We start from the raw sequence: 26113 nt of genomic DNA, 5'->3' as shown, positions 1-26113 counted from the left end.
TGAACATTCGTTCATTCCAGCAAGGTCAGAGAGAGGATACGGGCAGAGTGCTGCTGCCTGTCCTCACTTGGGTCTGACTATGCCAGTCTCTCTGCCATTGTGGCAAAGGGAGCAGGTCTAAAATCTCTTGTCAGCTCTCAGACTGGTTGTCTGTTTGATGTGGAAAGAAAATGAAGAATCACAGTTTAATTTGAAGGAATTGATGGCTTTACTGGTGGCACTCTTGTCAACATTTTTTCAGTGTGATCTACAGTAGTACTTTTATAAAGTGTCAAATGTGCAGACGGTGAGTGAACGGTTTTAGGATACCACTGTTGAACTGTTTCATTTTTAGCTACTGCTGTCACAGCACCACCATCTTGGTATCAATACAAGGTACATCTTGGTACAGCAACCTGCATTTATAACAAATAGTGCATTTGACATCCCATTTACAAGTTTAGAAAATCACATTTCTGTGATTCTGTCTTCAAGGCTTTCTATAGCAAATATGTGGAAAACACCCTGGCAGGGCTGAACATGGGATGTCCATGTATGGTACTTCACAGCTTTCTTCTGGAGCTGTGGCAAATGACCTACAGTGCCTTCCAGCCACTATATTAAAGTTATCTTGCTTTGAAAGTGACACGTAGTTGCTCCAAAGAACTTTTTTTACCAAAGAACATCCTGAGAAGCTAGACAAGAACTAACTTCAAGCAAAATGTTTTTAAACAGAAGAGAAGCTTTTAATCCGGAGAAGCTGTGGATGCCCCATCCCTGGAGGTGTTCAAGACCAGGCTGGACGAGGCCTAGGCTGGAAAAGGCCCAAGCTGGACAAGGCCCAAGGCAACCTGGGTGGCATCCCTGCCCATGGCAGGGGGATGGGAACCAGGTGATCTTTAAGGTCCCTTCCAACCTACGCCATTCTATGATTGTATGAATTTAAGCTGTTGTACATCATCACTTTAAAAACACAGGATGTTGAGTAAGTTCGGTCTTTCCTGGGTGGAAAGCAGAATCGCAGTGTATCTGCAGCTACCAAAAAGTGACTGTCTAAGGAGGATATCAGGCTTGTTAGTGAGTGCCGGAAAGAGTATTTCAGAAGTTCTGGCGGCAGGTTGGGGTTAAATCTATTATTTATAAATCAGTACCTATAAACCACTTCTGCCAGCACCGGGGAGCCAAGGAGTGGTCCTGGCAAAACATAAGACTTCTTTCTCTACTGCTAATTTAGGAGCTGGTAACTCGTGTTCCCCTCTTCTCCCATGCCCTGCAGTAGCTGTCCCCGCAGTTGATTTTGTCTGCATCTGTCACATTCTTGCACTGTTCAAAAGCTGGTTGTGCAAGACAGGGGAGGTTCTGTCTGTTTATAACTGCTCACAGCTCGGTCTCTCTTGCCACTGTCACTGCCAATAACGAGCCCGCCTGAGAGCAACCTGTTCTTAGTGGATGACACGTCTTTTCATTTAGAGTGGGCTTTGATTAACAAATTCACTTCAGAAGTTTTCAGGTCCAACTGCAAGCTTGCTGGATGGGCCAGAACATCCCTATACCTTTCTTGGGCTCCCTCAGTGTCTCTGGCTGGCCCTGCACGACTCCCATATTGATTGCAGACCACAGTTGGCTTGAGGCCCTTTTCCCCCTGCCAATTTTATGTTTTGGCCATTCCTGGTGAAGATTGGGAACATGGCAACTCTTCAAATTGTTTGACACTTAGCACTGAATTCAGGTTCCAATTGCATTTTCCCTTGCCTCTTCGTGGTGGTAGCAACGTTGCCTCTGCAAAGGGACGTCTTCGGTGACATCTGATGATGCATCTATAGCATGCTTCACTTCAACAGGCCTGTTATTACTACCTGAGAAGGCATTTAGAGTAACATGGGGTATCAGAAAGTTTCTACTTTATTTTTGACCATTTTTCCTTTTAGAAGATTTTGAGGAGGGAGGAAAAGTAAGGGGTATAATAAAAAGCATGCCATTATCTCCTCCTCATTTCTTTATCTTCATCCAGATCCCCTACTGCATGACAGTTTTGTTGGGTTTTATATGTGTTCTGGCTGTGTGGGGAAGCATTTCAGTGATAGCATATGTCCTTCTACTGGAGACTCATTATTTTATTGTGTGCAATCCACCAAACTCTCCGTGTACTGATCTGGGAAATTTTGTCTTCTATATCTTTATTTTTAGCACTGAGGTAAAAGCAACTTGAAAGTTCTATTTTTTTTCCTAATGTTTATGAAGTACATTATTTTGTTACACAGGCACACATGCAAAGATTCTGTATTCTGAATGTTTTTCTCTTATCAGTTGTTAAGGTGTATAGAGAAACATAAAAACTGTCAGATAAAGAAAAAGCTAGGAGGCTTTTAAGCGGACCTTGAAGTGGTAGGAGAGGGAACTTCTAAATCCAGCATGTATGGTTCTTATTTTAATTTATGATGCTGTATGGGTATTTGGTATCTTTGAAGCCCCTTTGAGTGGTGACTTTATGTGGTAGATACACTTCATTTTTCCTTACTCAGCTCTTCATCAGAGGCTCAGGAGTTGCTTTAGCACTCAAGAAGTCTGAACTGCTGCTCTTCTCCACTTCAGCATGCTCTCATCTATGTTAGCCCACTGCAAGGAGATTGTTGTTATATTACTGCAAATTAACAACTTCAGTGGTTCGGGAAAACTTGAAAATTTTGTATACATGTTTATACACATTTCAATAGATGTAGCAGAAATGTAGTAACTGTAGTACCAGAGCGGGAGGTCATTTTTCTGGAACTTGATCCTGGAAGTTCTTTATCACCCAGAGCTCACTACACCAGAATTTGTCCAGCTGGCCAAATATCGTAGAACATGCTTATCCAAACTCACGAATATATTCAATATGTTTGGAATATCTGTTCCTGTGCCTATCAAAGAGCTGTTTTATAATAATTTTTTCGGCTGGGACCTAGCTGGGTCTTTGGGCTCTTTAAAGATATAGCCTTTTACTTGATTCTTCTGTCTCCATGTAGAGACTTTGGGATTTGTTAACTGTAATTAATTTCACCAAAGTCAGCATTAGTTCCCAAAACTGAAAGTTGTGTTTATTTTATTTTTCTCTGTCTGTTTTGCTGCTTCTTCACTAGGGATGTGAGTTAATTGAGACCATGGATCAAGATTTCACAGACTTCACCAAGTGCCTTCAGATTCTCCAGAAAAAGATAGAGGAGAAGGACCTGCAGGTAAAGGCGCAACATCTACGTCCCTGCTTGTTCGTAATTACTCTTCCTCTCAACATACTTAGGTTTATGTTTTAAGTTTGCACTGAAATGAAGTATTATCTTCTGTAGCCTTGCCATTCTGAGCTTTTGCCATGTTTACTGCACACCTTGTAAACATCGATGCTTCTGCTAAAAGAAATTACTCAGTGTGTCAACAAACAAGTGCTGGCTTTCTTAAAAGGCAGCTTGTATTGATTTTTGTTAATGAACAACCCAAAATGCAGAAGAGCTGTTGTGGCTGGTGTTCAAAGCAGGAGTCCCACTTTGGCATGTAAATATGTTTTCAAGTCTTGGCATACTGAGCCTTGATGTTCATATCTCCTTCTCTCTTCCCAAAGGTGAGATGGAAGGGGGAATCTTATCCTGCCAACATTACATATGGTGAGCAATATGTCCTTTTCCAAAGGTTCCCCTGAAATCAAATGGAACCTTTGCAGAGCAAGAAGTGTGCTAAACTTAAAAAGAACCATATGGAGTTGTCAGCTGCTCCTTTCATTGGAAAGGCAAAGGAGGCACTGTGCCCCCTCCCCTTCCATAGTTTCTTTCGTAGGCCCTCGTTTCATCTCTCTGAGATGCGAAGCTAAAATTTGTCAGGAATTTCAACGTGATGAGTTGATGGCAGATGTGCTCTTGGGATTGCTGTTCTTTTCTCCCCATGGAGCATTCCTTCTTAAGGGCTGAGCTCTCCTCTCTGCTCTCTAACTCTGCGTGAAAAGAGCTGAGAGGTAAGAGCTGTTACATCCTCTTACCAGTAGTGAGGGCAAGAGGCTTATAAGAAAATAAAAGCAACAGCACACAAGATGGGAAAGGAGGAGGTTTGCACAAGCCCTTCCATTTTTATTGTAGCAGGATAGGAAAGTTCACTGACTTCCTGAAATCACTTGTTCTCCAATAAGGCAGCAAGAGATGGAAATGCCAATACCACTCCCTCTTTCTTCTCTCCTCATTCCAGGCTGATACATAATTACCCAGGTTTTGCTGGCTGTTTTGAAATGTCTTAGTCTTCGGAAGGAGGTGTATGTCCATGTGACACTTCAGAGTGCTGTTGCACAGTGCCCAGTACATGCTGTTGTTCATTAGTTGTTTTTTTCCCCTCATCAGTGTAAACAGAGACAGGAGAGTTCCTCATGCACCTCTTATCTGTCTGTATGTGAGCCAGGAAGCTCTTTGGTACTTCATTTTTTTTTAATTAATTAATTTTATGCATTTATCATCAGAAAAGCACACCAGGGTGTCTTGCCACCTAGAACATGAATGATAATGAGTGTGATCGGAACTGATAAGCCACTTACATCTAGGACTTGTTTTGACTTTGACAAGTAAGGTGCTTCCCTCTTAATATAACTACCCCTAGAATAAGGAAGAACCTGAATGTTTCCTGGATTCAGTTCATTATCAAATCTCAGCTACAGAGGCATTTTTTAAGCTATCACAAGAGGTTTTATAATGAATAATCAATATGCGCTTAAAATAAGAGCGGTGGGAACATGACAGCTTACAGATGTGTTTCAACAGTAAGTAGTCTATTTGTAAACTTGGAATTCTTTGATCGCTCTACTAGGTAAAGCCCTGTTAAGTTAGTTAAAGGATATTGCACTATAATCCTTTGTGATGTTTTGTAAAGTGCAAGCCAGAGTGTAATTGCAGTAATTGTGTAGAGTTCACGCCAACGCACTAAACCTAAGACTTCAGTTTAGTTACACTGTCATGCTGTTATACTTAAGACATAGTTGAGACCTGCTTTAAATGCAGTTTTTCAGAGGTGCAAGAAGTAAAGCAGACATATTATCTATAAACTAAGTACTACATTCCTTAAATGCTAGCTGCTTCTTTTTTTTTGCGGTGTCTGTTCCATGAAGTATAAGAAGATGCTATCAGCTAATTCATACTCGCTAATTAAAGCATACATTTTTATTTTTGGTTTTCTGCATTTTTTGACATAAGGGGCTTCAGGAAGTCATTGATACAACTTAAGCAACTAATATGCGAAGCTTAAGCAAAAAGAACACAAAACTGTATCACAACTGTATAAAGTAGAAAGGTTCAAATTTTCCCTATGATCAGAAGTGTTAAGTATACTTCATTAGTAGGAGGGTTGGTGATACTTTTGGATGCCCTGATGATGCAGTGCTTAGTTTGATGCCTGGTTCCCCAATAACAGAGTTTCTGAGCATTTGCAACATTTATTGGCCTCAGTTAATGGATGCAACCACTTGGCTTCTGTGAAACTCCAGCCCCTATAAATACCTAAAATTGCACTTAATTTAGGCATATTTATGGGAAACATTTTGCCATGAAAACGTCAAGTGATAAGGAAACAGACTGTTCTAGCCATAGATCTAAAACCTTTGAGGAGAATGCAGATATCTTCCGAGAAGAAAGCTGCCACTGAATTCTGCAGTCACTCAGAAAGTACACACATCTGAGAAGAAAGGTCCAGGGTCTAAAAGTGGAAAGAGTTGTTCACCTGCATTTGCATTTTTGGCCTGAAGTACAAACTTGCATGTCACAGTCTGGATTTTTTTCTCCTTCAGGAAAGACTATCATAAAAGCTTTCCTTTTAACTGAAAATATTAACTAGGTGAAATATGTTTTTCTGGTTCCAGGTGAACAAAGATATATCTCCAGCTTTGATTTTTACTGATTCTGGCTGGCTTAACCAGGGTACATGTCAAAGAGGCACTATAAGTCTGTTTCCCAATGATTTATAATTGAAATTACTAAACAAGGAAAGTATCTTTTTCGTAGATTAAAAAAAAAAAAAAAGAAAAAAGAAAAAAAAAATTACAGTCATGCTGTGTGTGTCACTGCTCTTTTTGGGTAGCAATATGCTAAATTAGGAAATTAATTAAATTCAATGTGTAGCCTGGATCCATAATCCTGTGACATAGTTTGTCTGGATGAAATTCAACTGTGAGACACTGAAGTATTTGAAACAGATGTTCTTCAGTTGGTTAGAGAATAAGTTATCATTTATCTGCTGCACTGGATGGATAAAATTTCTACTCTGATCTATCAGTCACCTCTATGGAAGTTCTATGTGAACAAGATTTTTGAGCTCTCGGGAGCTTACGGGGGCAATATTTTGTTCCAAAGGAATTCAGTTTTGGTAGTTTATTTTCCATTTCCACACTTCTGTCCTCCTCCTCCTCTTCCTTCCCACTCACACAGATTGCTTGTGAACAAATAACTTTTGAACAGAGGAATAGAGTACTGAAAGGTAATCGTGTCATACAGCTTTCTTGCCTGTGGCCACCTGAGTGACAGACACAGTGAGACAGATGCTCAGTGCCCCCACAGAAGAGAAAGCTGCAAAGTCAGTTTAGATTTAACTGGTTGTTGGAGAGTTCAGTTTGGGAAGAGGCCTTAGGAATGCCTTTACCACAATGAAGGGTACAACTGGAGTTAACAACCTACTGAGACAGATCTGGGAGAAAAAACACCTTGTTAGTTCTTGAATTGCTTGTTTGATACAAAGAGCAGTAATTCTGTCATATAGAATAATTTTCCGAGTTCATTATTACTTTTCCCTTTTCTCAAAGAAAAACTCTTAGAAGGTTTTTGAATCCTTAGTGTCATTCATTTCTGGTTTACATTGTGTAATGTAATACCATAATTTGCTTGCTTAGCCAAGTCATTCAGGAAGCAGTATTGGGGTCATTTTGTGATATCTGAGTCATCTAATTGTGTATATTTATAATCACATACTGCAGTGAATGTTAGGACAAGCAGTACCAAGCTATATATATGGAAGTTAGAATTGGTCTTAATTTTCCCTCTCCACTGCCCTAATTCATTTGTGAATTGAATTGTGTTAGTTGGGTGAAGCAGTGAAGTACAACCAACAGAATCTGACTCCTGAACTTTCTTTCCAGCCTAAAGGCTGTTAAATATCCCTTCCTCTTTCTGCATGACTGTGAGTATGCATGTGTACACACATGTGCATGTATGTTTATATATACCCACAACTTTTCTGGCAGCATACCTTCCTATCCCTATGTGATTTTTTTTAATGTCATAATAGCTCTGTCTTTATTTCTGACATTTGTTTCTTTTACCTTGTTAACGGTCTGTTCAACTTTACATGTGTATATTTCGTTTTACTGCTTTAATCACTTTTTTTTTGTTCTATAGTTATGTGAGTACTTTTGTTTCTTCATTACAAGACGTTCAAGTAAACTTAATTTCAGTAATTTCTGTCTGATATGATTTGCTGGTCTTTCTCTTATGTAACACAAGCTATTTCAAGACACCATCTGAACTGGCAGAAATGGTAGACTTGCCTACAGTATCTTTTTTGAGATCAGCAGATCTCACATTAAAAGTGAACATCGTTATCTCCGTTTTGCAGATAAAAAGCAAATGTACCGAAGCGACTTGTCCGCGGTCTCCCAACATGGTAGTGGTCCAGCTGGGGATGATCCTCCAGCTCCTGGTCTTTATCGTGCCCTCTTTCCGTAACGCTCTCCCTGGTCTCACTCACAGACAGCTCACAGCAGCACACTCGAGTAAGATGTGGAAGTGTATTTATCAATTATGCAGCTCCAAGGAGAATCTGCATAATGTAATGATAGATTTAAGCCATTATCTTTATCTCAGAGTTGCAAACTCCCTGTTCTTTAACTGTTTCATCTAAAATACCGTTTAGTCTTAAAGCTAAGCTCCGGGACTTTTCATTTAGCTTTATTATCTTTTCTGTTTAAAAGTTAAAGCACCTCATTTGCTTACATGAGCTGAAGATAAAAAATTGATTTTATTGAAAACTAAATGCCTTTTAGTGGTTTAGTATTAGTGTGTTTCAATTGATAATAAAAGCATTAGTGTCAATATGAAAAGGTGAAAAAATCCAAAGCAACTCTTCTCAAAAACCCATTGCAGTAAAGGGATATTATACTAACATTTCCATTTTAAAATTGCATTTTAAAGGTTCACTATATCAGCAGCCTATGGTATTACTTCTTTTAAGTGAATGCAAGCATTCTTCCCTTTGCCCTTTTATAGGAAGTGTAAAATTAGTCCACTTTCTTTTCTGTTGAGGGAGACTAAGCCTAATGTAGTGAAGTCATGTGTTCATAAAGTGCTTGAGAGAAGACAATGAAGTGCTGTTGATGTTCCACTTCAGCTATACAGTGTTCAAACAGCATATTAAGCACTCCCTGCTTTGTCTTTACCCGAAGAACAGGACCCTGAAGGAAAAGAAAATGCCATAGTAAGCAGATGTAATGATTTAAAAGAGAAGAATTTCTTGACATAAAGAACAATCCCATGTAGAAAAGACGTAACCTGACTCTGTTTGACCAGTCTTTGGTTTTGTCAGTCTGTTGAGGTCATTCTTGATGGCATGACATTTTTGTAACAGTTAACATATTGGCTTCAGCTCCTGACTGAACTGAAATTTTGCTGCTCACATTAGTGGCTGGTAATTTCATGGAGGGACACTAGTTCTAATTTTCTAAAAAGCTTGGGGTGCCAAGAACAGCAGTGGGAACGGTAGTTAAAAGGAAAGCCTAGGAATGAGGGCCAGTGGGTCATTACAAGGATTTGGGAACAGGCAGTATCAAAAACAGAGGGAGAGGCAGTCTGGAAGATACCAAAGCTGGCATGGAGCAGGACTGTGCAGCTCTTAGGAGGAGACTGAAGTTTATGGCTCTGTCTGTATGCAGGGCTAAGAATAAACCTGTTCAGTTTTGGTGGCACTGTTGCGTTTTTCTTCTTAATGCCTCACTGGAGGAGAATAGAAAATGCAAATGAGAAATATTTAAGGGAAGTTAAATACATTTATAAAAGGTTTCTACACTGTCAAGTGCTATATCAAAAGATTTTCATAAGTTATTAATAGAAAAATCCTCTTCATAAACCTTTCTTGTCAGAAACAACCAGATCTAAAGTGTTTCCTATGAATTCCCACTTTAATGTGTAGAATCTCATAATAACTTTCAGCAGGGGTAAATCTATCCTGTAGGATACAGACGTATCCTTGACTGCTGACCATTTTGACTCTAAGGTCTAAATCCACCTTCCAGAAATGCAACATCTACCCCATCCCACCTACTGTGGAAATATTTTAAGGCTTCCCGTTGTGAAGGTATGGCAAGGTACATTTCTGTAATGAAGGATATCAGAAACACCCTAATCTTTTGTGAAGGGAGCAGGCTGTCTACCTGTTCCTCTGTAACTGTGGGCATCAAGAGACACTAAATATCTTAGGCATTTGTGTTAAATAATTTAACGTAAAATGGATGTCTGCAAGAACATACTGCATCATATACTGTGAATTTTTCTTATGCAGTGCTTGAATACTCTGCTGGGGCTTGTATTTGATCTGTGAAGATAATTTAAAGAAAAAAGGCAGAAGCAGAACAAAATTGATGGAGAATGTATTGATTTCCGTTTGTTAGTTTAAAAACACAGATAAACCCCATGTCAAACTTCGTGGTGGAGAAGAACAAAGGGGGCAAACACAGTTTATTTGGGCAGTTTGGGGAATGGAGAGGTTACTCATTAGCTAGACTGTGGTATCTATTCAGAATCCAAGGTTTCCAGCAACTGTCTACCATTTTCACAGTTTAGCCATGAGGTAAATATTTTTGAAATACAAAACATGAGGTTACTACACGTGGCTTGCCGTTCCATTTGTAATCATCAATTTTGTCCCGTTTATAACTATTTTTGATAGAAAACATGATTTTTTTTTCCTTACCATGTTTTTAAATTAATCCAGCCTCTTTTGCCTTCAACAGCAGAGTTTATTCAGCTTCCCCGATAGTAGCAATTGCTGATGTAACTGCCTCCATGCTAGGAAAGTGGTGGGCTACATTAACATACCATTATTCTCAAAAGGCTCTTGCATTTGTACTGACGAAGTCTTGGAGATGGAAGCTGTAGCAGGAAATCTTGAAGAGCCATAGGTTTTGACACCAGGAATTTTTCTGCAGCTGGAGGACCAAGAGCTCAGTTTGTTGCCTGAGATGCTCATAGAAAACTTGAAATTATTTTTTTCTGTTTAACATATGAGTACTGTGATGTTAGGAAACATCCCCTGTGTAAGTTATGAGTATTTTTATGAAATTCTGTTTGGTTAATGAGATGTAAGCTTATCTTTATAATTAAGCATATTAAGAAAATTGTGCTGGTACAGCAAATTTTAACTGCAGATTATAACAGCCAGTACATTTTCTACATCTCAAGTATGATATCTTCCTATTAGATTGAGATTCTTGTCAAGAATAAATGACAGTTTTGTGGCTTTTAGGTATTTTTATAAATACCTTTAGCAATTTGCTACATCTATACGTAGAGAAAAATGGCTTTGGAGAGAACAAATTGATGAACTTCATAAACAGCAGTGATCTCGTCCTTCAGTCAGTAGGTGAATCAACAAACTAACCTTTTTCTGTACCATCTATTCAAGGTTTCCTGCTCAAGGAATATAAGAACACTTACTGTTTTGGGGTTCTTTGTTTTCATGATTTTTTCCCATTTTTGTAACATTGTATTTTGAATAATCAGAAGAAACAGTGAAATTGTATTACCAGTCAATTTTTTTTAATCTGCTGTAGGCCCTTTTAATTTTTTCTTGCCTAGATAGGAATATTCTGGAGGGGAAGAGGGGCAGGGGGGAATGTAGTGCGACTGTAGCAAAGTATAAGTGCATGGGTGCATGGGTGGTGCTGCACAGAAGTGGTTTAACCTTATAGTCCTGAGGCCTCTCTGTCTTCTGCAGTCCTTTGACTGTCCCTTGTTTCTGAACTTGGGCCGACACCAGCAGTGATCAAGAATGGGGGGAAGGGGATTGGTCTTAGAGCAATTTATGCTCTTCACAAATATTGTGAAGATGAGGCAGCCAGGTGATACCTGGGAAGCTCATACAGTGTTCCCAGCCTGACAAAGGCAGTACCACAAGTTAAGCGGAGACTGAAGGGACTTAGCAGCAGAGCTGCCCTGGCAGCCAGGCTTTTCTACTTCTGATGCTCAGTGCTGTTCTTTTTTTAACGAGTTACCTTTTAATTTGACTGTGTCAAATCTTTCTAACGGGGTGGCTTTGGGAATGGTCTCTCCAGCTTGCTTAGAGTACCTGTTAAGCTTCCCTTGTAAACAACTGAACAGCTAAACACTGAACAATTAAAGCTCAGTATTTGTGCAAATTAAAAGTGAGCATAAAATGTTTACAGCTTCACAAGCGCCTCCAGTTTAAAGAAATCACATTACATTTCTTTATAAGTGCATGGATATATTTATATGGTCTAGAGGACAGTGTGGAAAAAAATAGGTTTCGTAATGAATGTAAACTGACGTTATTCAGGCTATGTTTAACTTACCTCCTATAAATACTGAACCTACTCTGAAAAGGAAAATTGGCATCCAAGATCCTAACCTACTTCCTTCAGTATAAGAATATGACTGGCCTCCTAGAAACAAATGTATAAATTTAGGACTTCTTCCTGCAAATCAGTACTCCCATGAAGAAGAAAAAAATCTGTACTGCCCAAGTATTCAGTGAAATCACTCAAAAGGGAAACCATTTGTAGCATAGGGCCTGAGAGACATGAGGAAATTTTTCCGTCTTTAGTTTCAGGTCTTATATCTGACCCTTGAGTATAATAAGACAGGTTATTATCCCCTTGTTCATCACGAAGATTAATGTTGAGACCAGTTGAAAATACTACTGCTCTGCTGGGACCTATCAGGACATCCTCAGACCTGTATGAACCCAAATTTAAACTTTTTAAATAGCAGAGCTAATGTCTCCTCCTAGTTAGACGCAAATGTCTCTCTTATCATTATCTCCTCGGTGTTGTTGCTGTAACAGAGTAAGGATTCAGTATAGCTCCGCATTATTTATGGTGTCTTTTATACAAACTTCATTACTAAATGTTAAAATATGCAGAAAGAGCGCCTGAGCCTAGCTAGCCTGAGCCATTAACTCTTATTCAGATGAAGTTTTAAAAAAAAAAAAAAAGCATAGCTTTGGAAATGGAGATTTATTTCTTTTTTTCTGTGTTCTGTGCAGAATGCTTTCCTTTAAAAATGTTTGTTATCTAAATTTAGTGTGACAGAATGAAAATAAAAATAGGCAGAAAATGAATTTAAAAGAAAAAACTCATTTGGTTTAAAAAGCCACAGGAAAAGATTTCATCTGTCATAGTGTTAAAGTTGGCTTTCTCTGTTCGTATGGTTGTAAACACCTGTGGGCTGCTGGCAGCGTATTTCACAGAATAATCCCTTTTTATAGAAAACCTACCCTGCTGCCTGGAAATACAACGCATTTGTTCACCTCCTTTGTAACCTTTCCAAGGATCCTGGGCCAGTGTCTGATCAGGAACTGAAACAAAAAAAAAAAAAAAAAAAAAAGGAAAAAAATGTGAAGAGAAATGAAAGGAAGTTTTGTGACGGTGAGAGAAAATAATTCTGTAAAGGATCTCTAATCGTTGGGGTCCCGAGTGGGTGGAGACCTTCCTGCACGAGGATATCTCTGCCAGCGTGCCCCAGCAGGAGCCGTGGTCCCCCTAGGGAAATAATAGAAGCTTTTAGGAGAGCCTTACCAGCAAAGAAGCCCTTCACCGTGTGGTGCTCTGCCCACCCATGGGACCAGCCTTTGGTGTGGGCTTCAAGCTGGCTCGAGCTGGAAATGGTGCAGGGTGAGGGGACACAGTGGGTTGTGCTTGTGCTGTCCTGCTGGCCTTGGCACAGGATGGAAGCATGTTAGAGGAGAGGAGAAGGAAGGCCATTCTGGATGATATTTGTTTTTTACATGCTGGTCGGTTGTGTTTTTAAATATAGATTTAGTGCACTCAGGTGTAGTGATGCTTTTGGAGAGTAATCTGAAAGAAAACAGACTACAGTATTAAAAATATATATGCTTTTGGTTTTATACACAGTCAGCTGGAGACTTTGCAAATGCTACCTTTGGATTATGCTCTGGATTTCTTTTAAGTAACAGCTGACAATCAGAGTTAAGTGAAATGTGAAATACAAAGCTCACAAAGAACAGATTCTCTTGGAGAAGATAGGATCGCTTTTCCTCCCTTGAGTTGTTCATTGATGGGAGGTTTTAGTTAGTTTGTTATTTCTTTTTTACTCCTGGAGGCAGTATACGAAGAAATTAAAAGCACAGCATGTGCCAAACACAGCTTTTGGCACTAGAGACGAGTGAATATGGGATCGTTAAAGAGATTTTCTAGACCATTTTAGCATAATCTTTTGAGGGTCTCTTGCATTGCTGCTAATAGAAATCTAGGGCTTGCTTTCTTAGAGACATGATAGCTTACAACAATTCATTTTACTTTTCCGTGGGGGTGACAGCACAACACACACACTGTCAGTTACACATCACTATCAGTGGTTCAGCCATGGGAGCAGTAAGGTGCTAAATTGGGATAGCTTGCTACATGTGAGTGTCTTTCCATGCTGTTTTGAAATGAGTGTATAAATTTTGCAGAAGACATATGATTGATGGTCCTGGTTGTTCATGCACACAATAAACACATCAGGGTCAAAACCAGAACATGTTCTCCTCCAAGCCTCAGTGAGCAGGTTGCTCTAAGAGTTCTAGTGCACTTTTGCCTACTTGCAAAGGCATGTAAGGGTGTGGAGCAGGGACGCTTCACCCAGAAAGTTAAAGGCAATAAGGAATTCCAATGACCCTGATCTTGTACGCAGCACACATTGTAGAGCTTCACTCCAGCTGAGCAGCAGTAGTAGAGCAGGCATAATTGCTGTCCTTACTTTCCCCAAGGCACAGGGAGTACTGCTTGATCAAGGTCATCCACAAATATTCAGCACAAGAGCAAGCAGTCAAATTCAGATTGCCTGGGATCTAGTTCACGCGAATTTCCAAGTTATTCTTCCGTACGTGCAGAAACCTAAAGTCAATGGTTATGAAGTTTATGTTCCACAAAATTTATGCCAGATGATGTCGTATATACCCACAAAATTTCCATATACCTGTAGGAGATAGCAAGGCTAAAGCACTGAAATTGAGTCATCCAGGACACAGATATAAACACAAGACAACAGTAGAACTAAGGCTAAAGCATTTCCTCCTCCAGTCTGTGGCTGGATTTCAAGATTACCTTTTCCTGTTCCATCTAGTTATCAGGTATTATATGTTTTAAGCAGACAAGTGCAATCTGCATATTTGTTATTAGAAGAAAGAATTAACCTCCCACTTGAAATACAAAGGATTACAAACAGAGAAGTGCTCAGGTAAAAATGTAAGAAAATGAACAAAAGCAAGAAATGCTTTGTGCAGGAGCTGACAATTGACCTAGAATAATATAATATGAAGATTAGGGAATTGGTGGGGTGACAATGAAACTGATTGAAGGCTATCATCTCAGGCACACAGACAGGATGACAGCCTTTGGCTGAGAGCTCTTGCTCCCGTGAGGAGTCAGATAGCTAAAGCAACAAGCACATTTCTGCTAGAGTAAAGAGTATCCCACCTGAGCAAAGTTCAGATGCTGCTATGTGACTGTGCATGTCATTCCCATAGGAAATGAATGACATGCCCTTTATGTAAAACATTGAAAAAGAAAGCCAATATAATCAACTAAAACTGACAACATCTTACTATATATTTGACATTGATTGTGGGATTTTAGTCATTTATTAAATTTACATTGCAATTTTGTGGATGATTTAAATAAAATAAAAAATTACTGTGCTCTGGCCAGCACAAAAGAACTAATAGACCTATGGGAGAATGAGCTGAAATCTACTGTGGCTCATTTGTTATCAAGGAAAATGCTTGCTGTGTTTTAAAGTCACTGGTACTAAAACCAGTGCACAGACCAGAAAGGATACATCTGGATTTTCAAACCACAACCTGAGTCATCAAAATTGTCTTATGAACAAAAAAGGCTTTTGTTGTAAACTGATTGAAATCAATAACGTGTTGTAATGATAAAGGAATAATAAACATAGAATTCACACCACAACTTAATTGTTTACTTTTCAGCATATAATATACTTCAATATATTCATGCTGCTGCAGTAATTTTATTCTCTGTATCATCTTCCTCCAGTATTTTAAATTAAAGCAATAGGCTTATAAACGGTAGGAAATGAAGAAAGATCGTGAAGGGTGACAAAATACCAGTGAAGTGAGAAGGTGAAAAAAGGAAGCAGTGTTTAAATCAACTATGGTATCAGATCTGTAATTGGCGTAGAAATATCTTGGGTATTAGCAGTTGATGATTTCCATGGTCTCAGAGGGAGGAAGCTTTATTTATGGCTAGAGAGCTTTTACAACATCTCGGTTATTCTTGCCTTTGCTCTTTGCTTCAGGGGTGGTCTTTTTCACTGTTTGTTCCAGTGCCACTATTTGCTGTCAGTAAACGTGTTCCCTTTCATGTAGTCACTCCTCTGAGACTCAGGCATGTTTGGAAATCGTCTGGCTGAAACTGAACTCGTGTAGAAGAAAGTCCTTTGAGTTGTCTGTCCAGAGCCCTAACCTTGCCCTGGGGAGAGAATTTGAAGATAATGAGCACAGTTTTGAAAAGAATGGGCACCCTTTGCTGTCAGTTTGAGCCTTTGACTTTGCTCTTAGATGTCATGGTGATGCTCACATTACAAGCTAGATACTGTACTCTTTTCACCTACCTTGGGCAGTGCCCAGCTTCCTCTGTCCTTTCAACCCTTCTCAAATATGTGTTCATCAATTTTATAAGGAAAATCCTCTTTGTATTTAATCTATCCATGCCAGAAAGAGGAATGTAAGCGGGACCAGTTGTCACAAAAGAGTGGTTAGAAAGCCTATAACCCGTTTACAGCAAATGGCACATGTCAGCAGTCTCCGTGAGAGTGGGAGCGGGAAGCTGAGCAGCTTCACCCTGACATGGTGGCAGCCTCTGCTCCCCGAGGTCACAGCCTGCCCAAAATTAGACCTTAGGGGTAGAAGAAACAAGCAAGTCTCTGAATTGCCATGTACAGTCTTTCTGTATGCTTCCCCTCTCCGTTTAACTGATGTTTCCCTGATGTTTGCTAGCAACTTCTAACACCCTTTCAAGAGATGCTAATGTATAAGTATCATTTAAAGATGACTGAATCCCCTCCTTAGATCTTCAACTCTTTCTAAATTAAATCTTGATAGCCCTTAAAAATGCTACGCAACTCAAGTCAGGTTTTAGATAGTCAAAGAGAATATGGTCCCCTTTACGCTGTGCTTGCAATGATCTAAGCTATTCTTTGTAGTTATTTCGAATTTTATATCCTTTTTTCAGGAAATGAATAGCGCGGTGTGAAAACAAATTGTGTAAAGGGACTGCTGACAGGACGTTTAAGTGAAGCATGGACATTTCAATTGAAGTACAGTGTTAGTCAAATGCTACCTGCTGAGCTGATTAGCAGTAGCTGGGTATAATTCTGTAGCCTGTGTTATATGGGAAATCTACTAGAAAAATGAATGGCCTTTTCTCTGAAGTATGTGAATCTATAAATGCTCTGTGCTTTGGCATTTACTTTCTCTTTGTCTTACGTTCTGGAATGGCCAAGAGTCATGTATATGCTTTCATGGCGCATCCATTTTCTTAAGTGCATGGTGGAGTGAGAGGAGCAGAGATTGCAGGGAAGGAGCTGATTGTTTTGTTAGCTTGAGCTTTTTGTTTGCTTGGTTTTTTGAATGGAGGTGATAGTTTTAGGATGAAAAGGCTTTTAAGGTTTTGCTGAACTAAACCTTTTGTGTATTTGTTAAATAAACAAAGTGTGTCTATCTAAACCTTCAAACAGAGGCTTTAAAAGTCCCACAATGTCTGGATGCCTGTCAGTGCTGCCAGAACTCTCCAGTGAAAGGCAGGACTGTCTGGTGTCACACAAGTGCGGAACTTAGCTTTTCTCCCTGCCTGTCCCTTGGATGCTCCGTCTGGTTTTGTTTCCATACCTGTCACATACTTGTATTTTTCATTTTCACAAATCCGTGCAAACCCTGTATAATAGTTACATTTCATTTCTGGGCATCTTTATTAGCGTTTTCCCAGCATGCCACGACCCCAAACCTCTGTTTTAATGAATGCCTTATCAACAGGTCTACTCCATGCTAGATTGGGTTTGTTTTCTTATTTTGAGGGCACCAATCCCAAAGTTCATTTTGCTATTGCTACTGAAGAAGGAGTAGGATTTCGGAATCACTTCTGTCAGACTTTAAGATGCAGAAGTATTTTTGGTTATGTTTTTCTTCAACTTGCAGTAGTCACACAGTATCACAGAAAGATGCAGTCAGTGAGCACTTCATTGTCTCAGATATGTCCTGTACTTCGTGGTAAGTACACGTGTGCGACTAATATAGCAGAACTTGTCTGACGTGCTGACAGTTTTACAAGGCAAAGAAGACATTCAGAATGTTACTGCGTCATGTTAATTAACAGTCAGTGTTTCCTTCATTCTTAACATCAAACTGTGGAAAAAATCAAAGCTGAAACAAAAGTGAAAACAATATACGGTGAGATATATATACCAGGAAACTATACAATAATTGCTCAGCTTTTTGAAGGCTGGATCCACTGGGCTAATATTTAAGCTCCAGTCCCATTACTCACAAGAAAAACACCATATATGTGAATTACTCATCCTTTGCAAAGCCCCCTTAACTTCACTGTGGTTTCAGGTTAATGTAGCAGATTTTTCTTATGGCTTCCATTAGGGCAGAGGTCATTTTTACTGGTACTTGACTGGTAGAGAACTGGTGGTGGTGGGTCTTTTCAGTATTATTGTTTTCAGAGAATTGATCCACCTTTTTTAATCACAGTCAGCAGCAGCCAAACAAAAGCAGTTTGTTTCTACAGTGGAATCAATAAAATGGGAAATATATTATGGCTTAGCTGGGGACACATGCTTTCTACCTTTTGCTGCTTTGTCTCTATTTAAGGGTAGGTTTTCCTACCATTCATATTCTGTTAGTCATGTGTTTGCTTTGTGTGATCTGTAATCCACACAGAAAATATGTGCCCTCCGCAATACAATAATAATTATTTTTTTAAATGTTTGCTGCTAATATAACATGCTATATTGATTCAGCCTGGGTTTTCTAGTGTTTTCCTGGTAGTGATGAGAAAGATGGTATAATTCTTAACCAAATGGAAAAGAGCTTAATTTTCATGCAAACCAATATTCAACAGAATCATAAAGCCCTAGCCCTGGTAATAAAAATAGAAGCCGATGTTATTAATGCATCATTCCAGATACACAGAGCACCATTATGTGACTCCTGGGCTGAGTAAAACTTCATGTAATCACAGTGGCCATAGACTTAAGCCCTATAAAGCTGGAAACTTCAACAGATGGCCATTGTCAATGCAGCTTCTAAAAGCTGCGTTGTGTTACGGCTCCAGATATGACTTACTCAGTGGTAGCTTTTTAAATTACAATTGCTGAACATAACTGATCCGCATTATGGAAGTAATAATAATAATAATACTTTGCACTCGGTAACCTGTGTAAGGATCTGAAAGCTCTTAACCAAGGTTTTTGAAGACTCCCTTTCTGCTTATTGAAAATAAAGAGCATGCAGGGGCTTGTTGGAGCATGAGAGGATCGAGAGTTAAGGGCAGCAGCAGCAGCGGCAGGCAGGCTCCGGGCCTGTGGCCAGCAGCCAGGCCACGCTGTCTGTGGGCCTGGGGCTTGAACAAGAGGGTGCTCCGGTCTCTAGCACGGGCCTGGGCTGCAATCTCCCACTTCCAAAGTTTATCAGTAATGGAAGGAATCATAGAATGTTTTGGGTTGGAAGGGACCTTAAAGACCATCCAGTTCCAACCCCACTGCCACGGGCAGGGACACTTCCCACCAGACCAGGTTGCCCAAAGCCCCATCCAGCCTGGCCTTGAACACCTGCAGGGATGGGGCAGCCACAGCTTCTCTGGGCAACCTCTGTTAGTGCCTCACCACCCTCATAGTGAAAAATTTCTTCCTAACATCTGATCTAAATCATTTTTAATTTACAGCCATTACTCCTTGTCTGAAATGTCTGTATTTGAGACTTACTTTTGTCTAGTCAGTAGTTGTCTTTTTTCTTTTTCTTCTTTTTTTATTTTCACAAAGTGATTCTGTTTTTCATTTTCAGGGTCTAGAGATCACATGTGAAAGTATCCTGGTGGCTGTTCTCTCTGACTGTTTTTGTTTTATCTTTCAGATTGATATGATTGTGACTTTGGGTGGACTTGGAGGACGCTTTGACCAAATTATGGCATCAGTGGAAACACTTTTTCATGCAACAAATATCACTCCTTTTCCAGTGATAGTTATCCAGGAGTGCTCGCTGATTTACCTACTTCAACCTGTAAGTGCTGTGAAAAGTTACTTCATAACACACCTGACCTTCCATCTCCCCTCACCCTGTAGGTCTGGCACTATTAACTGCTCATTTTCTTAATTGTAATCTATAGGGACACAACCTAAATTGAAAATATATTGCAGAGCAGTGGACGGCAAATTATATGCTCTGCACTCCTGCCATGGAAAAGATCATTTTTAGTTTGTTCAGGATAGGTTTGTTTAAAAGGGGAGGAAAGCTAAATCTGAGTAAGTCTGGGATTCTGATTATAAGCAAAAAAACATATTTAAACTTTTTAATTAGGTTCCAGTAAGTTTAAATTTAGCATGCAGCCCTTTGCATGTTGAGTAGCAATACCGACATCTGCAGTATGAGAAACAAAAGCTACAAGATGAAGATACGAGGGAGTTCCTGACAAACGTGTCAGGCAGAGTTCTTGTGTGGTCTGAGTGGTGCAGTTCATTATGATGTGGATCCAGCAAGGATCAGCAAGGGAATTTATTTAAGATGTATTATTTTTTTTGTGTGGTTTCAGGTCTTATTCCATTTATTGATTCATAAAACAACACACAGAAAAGATCTTGCAGGGCTTCTGCTTCTAAGTTTTAAATGAAAGGCAAATCTAAGCATCAAAGAGTCTTCTCTAACAGCAGTTCATTTACTTGGAAATATTTTTTTCCTGATGTCAGGGTTTCTAGACACTTAACTAACTTTTCCATTTTACCTTAGACAGCGTATTTCATTAAAATAAGTAACATTCACAGATAAATTTGACAAACCCCTGCACCACACATGCTTTATTGTAATTTGAGAAAAGAATTAATAAGGTTCTATGAGATTATAGATTTAAATCCACAGGGGCAAATGCTGTATTAACAACTTTTAAGCACTGTGTCTGCAGGAAAGACTGTAGGCGCAGGAGCTCATTTGCCAGTATGGCCAGAAATGACTGTGATCATTTGTTGCAACGCTACATGACTAGAGGCAGCAGAGTGAGGGGGAAGTAGGGCTGAAGGATAACTGGTTAAATTCTGGAAGTGAGGAGTAACTCACATGTGGTTGGTCTATGGGTGCAGGACTTCACTGGCCACAGTTGATTATTAGGTTACTTTTAAGAACATGTTGAAGAGCTGAAATAAGATGGAGAATTCCAAATTTAGCTTCCAAAATACTTACTTGGACTGGAAAGACTACTAATTCTTTTAATTCACATTTTCCATAAGTGACTTTGAAATGTCACAGAATCACAGAATTGTAGGGGTTGGCAGGAACCTCGAGAGATCATCAGGTCCAACCCCCCTGCCAAAGCAGGTTCCCTAGAGAAAGTTTTCCTAGTCATGCATAAGGTTGCTTTCAGAAGAGTCCTCAATGAATAATTAACCCCTTTGCAACTTGAAAAAATCAATGATCTGCGTATTTAAATAGAAATTAAGGTTTCTAACTCTTTGGGTTTGCTGGAAACTTTTTTATGTTCTGTTTTTATCGTGCTGTATGAGAAGCATTTAACTTTTTTGTTGGTAGGGATAGTTCCACAGGATATTATTTTCTACCATCCCTGGCTGTCAATCTGCATTGCTGGTAACTGACATCTGTAACTTCAGGCTGTTTCTAGCGTTCAGAAATAAAAGGCAGATATAGACGGCAGGCCTTTTAAGCAATCTTAATGCTGACTTTAACACAAAATTGCTTTTCACTGTTGGTTTAAACTTGTCACTGTCAGTATCTTCAGTCAACTGTCATGGTACCTCCAGATAATAGTATTAATCCTGTATAGTTTAGATAAAAATCGAGTGAGTAGTTTACACATAGGGACAAACAGGAATCCGTAGCTTGGAAGTACTCTTTTTTTCCTATGGAGTTCAACATGGTATTTTTCTCTTGTAAACATCCACAGTCATGGCATTCTCTCTCTTTCCCTTCTCTTGTTTGTAATTTTAAAGTCAAGGTAGGAGGGAGTTGAACACAGTGGGAGACCAACTGACTTTTTGAATGCAAGTATGGAAACTGTGCAACAAATGAAGCAAAGTTTTGAGATCCAAATGCTAATGCAAATGATAAAGTTAAGAGCATCTTGCTTTTCCTATAAAATGTAGAGCTGAAATCCTTCTCTCTTAGGTAAGAAGAATTTGATCTTTATTGGATTCTTTGGATAAGATATGAGCAAAATATAACCATATTTTTGCTTTGGAATAACATTAGCCCTCTGCTCACTATAGCAGGAGATTAGTATTAGTTCTATATCATGTGTACCTAGACAGAGGCTAAAATACTTAGATAGAGCAGTGAAACTCGTAATCCCATAACAGCCCTAGGAAGGATACAAAGAGGAATAGCAAATCAAGCTGCTGAATATTTAGCTACTAATACGGAAACTAAGGGGATGACTCAGTGAGTTACTCTGTAGGAAGAAAAGAGTACTTCCAAGCTAAGGATTCCTGTTTGTCCCTATGTGTAAACTACTCACTTGATTTTTATCTAAACTATACAGGATTAGTACTATTATCTGGGAGTACCATGACAGTTGACTGAAGATACTGACAGCAACAAGTTTAAACCAACAGTGAAAAGCAATTTTGTGTTAAAGTCAGCATTAAGATTGCTTAAAAGGTCTGCCCTCTATATCTAAGTACACAAAAAGTTACTAAGTAATTTGTTTGAAATAGAGTTATTCCATATTACTGGAATGTTGATATGGAAGGGCATAGAAAAAAAAATTCAATATTTAATACACCTGTAAAGGTACACAGTATTGTAGGAAACATGGTTGGAGTCTCGCTAGAAGTCTTCAGGATGAAAGAGAAAGACAGCAAGGACAATGCCTGACTTTGAGTCCACTGCAGACTACCAAGCAAGGAGGACCAGGTCAACAAAGCCTTTTTTTGTTAACCAATAATATTATCCATGTACTGAATGTAAGGGTAATCATATTTTTATGCAGTCAGGAGTCTCTTGAGTTATAGGCAGACAGTGCAAGTTTTTGAAACATTGGGAAAAATGTTGTGGCGTGGAATGCAAAGAAAGCTGCAAGGAAGAACACTCTGGAGTCAGAAATAGGGAGACTATGTAAGAATTCCAGCAGGTGATGTTTTCTCTAAAACACTGTCTAATGTGAAGACTGAAATTTAAAAAACGGGGAAAAAAAAAAAGTGGGGAGTTGGGGGCCGGGGGGGAGTTTCTCTGCACTGAATAGTCACCTCATTTCTTTCTGTAGTGGAGGGGAAGGGTCCTATAGGGGAAGGGAACATGAATCCTTAATAAGGAGTAATCACTTCTATGAGCAGGATATTTTATGTAACAATCCATACATTTTATGCATGAAATTTTAGTAATATCAATTACCATTAGAATATACCCTGGCTGAAGAACATTAGGCCCTTAGAGTCATGTTTATCATGCTAGCCATGCTCAGTACGAATGGCTTAAGGTTTCACATACATACTTTCTCATTTTCTGGTAGTGTGCTTCTCAGGAGTACAGAAACATTAGCTTCTGTACACTGAGCATAAATTATCTTTTTTCTGTGAGTTTTACGGCAGTTTGTAATACAAGGTAATAGGATTTATGACCAAGAAATGAGAAGATGTCCAAGAGTTAATGAGGCCTGTCTTTTACATTATGCTGAGCAGCTCAGTGTTCCCCATGCAGATTTCTTGCAGTGGCATGTCAGGGAGAAGATCTGCTAGCTACACATGAAAATGCATTACAGACGCATACTTTTGTCAATTAGCTGGCTCTTTTGAATGAGTGTATGAATGCTTTGATAACCCTTTTTTCTCAGACACAGCTTTTCTTGTGAGTGCATGTCTTCCTTCCCTGGGAGCGTGATGAGTGATTTAACATCATACATAGTAGTCCAGCAACTAAATATGAGCAATAAGAATCAGAAGTCTCATTCCTCATTCTTGGCTGTCTTTTACTTCTTGGCTTCCTTGCAGTCTTGGCTATTCTTTACCGTCATTTCATTGAAGAGAAAGCAATCGTATGGTCTTTTGATCTCACAGTCACCTAATTTGTAAATTGGGTAAGACCCATGTCTTTCTCTGAATTGGCAATGTGAGGCTTGTGTAGTTTTTAACAAAACACCCTTATGTTCTCAGCTCTGCACTGAAGTGGAACACAGTATTACTGTAATAGTAACAACAGTATTAATAAGACCTTTAATTAACATAGGCATTGGCATACAGTAGGCTGTGCAGCTTATTTGTTAGCATGGTCCCAAGTGCAGTTTTAGTGGGAGCCAGCTATCATTCTCACAGACAGTGCCTGGGCAGTCTGGGGCTACCATAGCTTAGTAACTGCCTACTAAGCATTTTGGACGGTGCCACCTCATTTGGAGGGCAAGAGAGAACAACCATAATGCGCATGTGAGCCATGCTGTGCCCATTGGCTTGAGGTCCAGAGAATAGTACATGGACCACCTTACACATGCAGACAGAGTGACCAGGTGTAGAGTTCTGCTCCTAGCTGCAGGCACTGCGATAGATACAAGCTGAGGAAGGTACAAGACTGTCAACTTATTCTGCTGTAGTGTGCTGCTGCAGTTTTCTACATCAGTGTTCTTTGTTTTTCTTTGTATCCATGCTTGCAGAGTCAAATGTAATGGGAAATTCAGGGTATATACATTCAGCTTCTGAGTTTTCTTTGGCAGTTCCTTGAATATCATAACTAATTCCTTGAGTATTGTGGGAACTTCAAAAATAAGTTATCAGTTTGGTTTTGTGCTGCCTCATCTGTATAAGAAACATCTGGCTTGCACTGACATTCAGTGGACGAAATCCTTAGGGCGCGTGTCTCTTTTGGAGGATAACTTTGGAATCTGGGAAGCCTTGCATGCCGTCTTTTGCTCTATTATTTGTACATCTTTTGGGTAGGTTCAGTTGAAATAAGGAAGGGGGGGGAGGATTAAACATGTATTTAATATTTAAACAAAATATTTATTGTCCTTCCTCGGCCCAAACAGTTGTGGTGAATGGAGTTAAATCCATTTGGAGGCCAGTCACTAGTGGAGTCCCCCAGGGCTCAGTACTAGGGCCAGTTCTCTTTATCGATGATCTGGATGAGGGGATCGAGTGCACCCTCAGTGAGTTTGCAGACGACACCAAGTTAGGTGCATGTGTCGATCTGCTCAAGGGTAGGAAGGCTCTGCAGGAGGATCTGGATAGGCTGGACCGATGGGCTGAGGCCAACTGTATGAAGTTCAACAAGGCCAAGTGCCGGGTCCTGCACCTGGGGCGCAACAACCCCAAGCAGAGCTACAGGCTGGGAGATGAGTGGCTGGAAAGCTGCCTGGCAGAGAAAGACCTGGGAGTACTGGTTGATAGTCGGCTGAATATGAGCCAGCATTGTGCTCAGGTGGCCAAGAAGGCCGACAGCATCCTGGCTTGTATAAGAAGCAGTGTGGCCAACAGGTCTAGGGAAGTGATTGTCCCCCTGTACTCAGCTCTCTGTATTCAGTTTTGGGCCCCTCGCTACAAGAAGGACATGGAGGTGCTCGAGCGAGTCCAGAGAAGGGCAACGAAGCCGGTGAGGGGTCTGGAGAACATGTCTTAGGAGGAGCGGCTGAGGGAGCTGGGATTGTTCAGCCTGGAAAAGAGGAGGCTCAGGGGTGACCTTATCGCACTCTAGAGGTACCTTAAAGGAGGCTGTAGCGAGGTGGGGGTTGGTCTATTCTCCCACGTGCCTGGTGACAGGACGAGGGGGAACGGGCTAAAGTTGTGCCAGGGGAGGTTTAGGTTGGATACCAGGAAGAACTTCTTTACTGAAAGGGTTGTTAGGCATTGGAAAGGGCTGCCTAGGGAAGTGGTTGAGTCACCATCCCTGGAGGTCTTTAAAAGACGTTTAGATGTAGCCCTTAATGATATGGTTTAGTGGAGGACTTGTTAGTGTTAGGTCAGAGGTTGGACTAGGTGATCTTGGAGGTCTCTTCCAGCCTAGGTGATTCTGTGATTCCGAAAGGCTGCCTTTCCTGTTTGGTTTCTGCTCTCCAGGAGACCTCCTGGAACTTAAAGTAGTTGACAAAGCAGTGAGTCTCTTCCTCAGTCTCCCTGTAGGTCACTTGAATGAGCATTTATGGAGTTCTCAAAGGTATAATTTTTGTTCCTGGTTAAATACATCTTTCTACTGCTTCTTCTAATGAGAAAGCCAGCTGTTCAGCTGGACAGAAACATTCCAATATCTTCCAATATCTCTTGAGCCCTTGTCTGAGAGCCTAACTTGTTAACAGGAGTCCCAGAAGCCCTTGTGGAAAGGGTTTTTGTGCTTCCAGAGCACATTTTCCAGGGGGAAAATAAAAAAAAATAATAATAATAAAATGAATTTGTTATGTTGGTCGTTTAGCTGCCTTGGTTTCCTTCTTTTGTAAGAAAATTGAGGATTTTGCTGCAGCTCAACTTCTGTCCTTAAACATATCAAGACTGTTAGAGTTACAACCTGTCTTTTTCTTCTTTCTTGGAGAAACTCCACTGGGCTGGTAATCGCTTATGCATTCTTACCTTGTATTTTTGTAGTGGTCCTGTCTAAATGGGACCTTCAGAATGCTCCGGGTCTAAATGACTTCAGTTTATTTCATGGTATTGTGTGGCTATCAAGTGCTGTTGCTTCAAGTTTACCACAGGAT

The 26113-nt window shown here is 39.9% G+C and overlaps 1 protein-coding gene across 36 annotated transcripts in view; it reads left to right on the top strand.

Moving 5' to 3' along the window:
* Window positions 1-26113, top strand: part of TPK1 (thiamin pyrophosphokinase 1) — a 327683-nt gene that overhangs the window by 193019 nt on the left and 108551 nt on the right. For 33 of the 36 annotated variants that reach the window (XR_014578877.1, XM_083822028.1, XM_083822039.1 and 30 more), the window contains 2 exons: window positions 3099-3194; window positions 19357-19503. Coding sequence is in view for 35 of the 36 variants with exons in the window: in XM_083822028.1 (XP_083678154.1) it covers window positions 3099-3194; window positions 19357-19503 (243 nt within the window). In the remaining variant the exon portion in view is untranslated. The remainder of the gene's footprint in view (window positions 1-3098; window positions 3195-19356; window positions 19504-26113) is intronic. The other 3 variants (XM_083822049.1, XM_083822034.1, XM_083822046.1) reach the window with 1 other exon arrangement.

Source organism: Anser anser (assembly GCF_964211835.1).
Source record: "Anser anser genome assembly, chromosome: 2".
Classification (NCBI taxonomy): domain Eukaryota; kingdom Metazoa; phylum Chordata; class Aves; order Anseriformes; family Anatidae; genus Anser; species Anser anser.
Note: the sequence above shows the minus strand (reverse complement) of the source record. Positions and strands in the feature narration are given on the sequence as shown.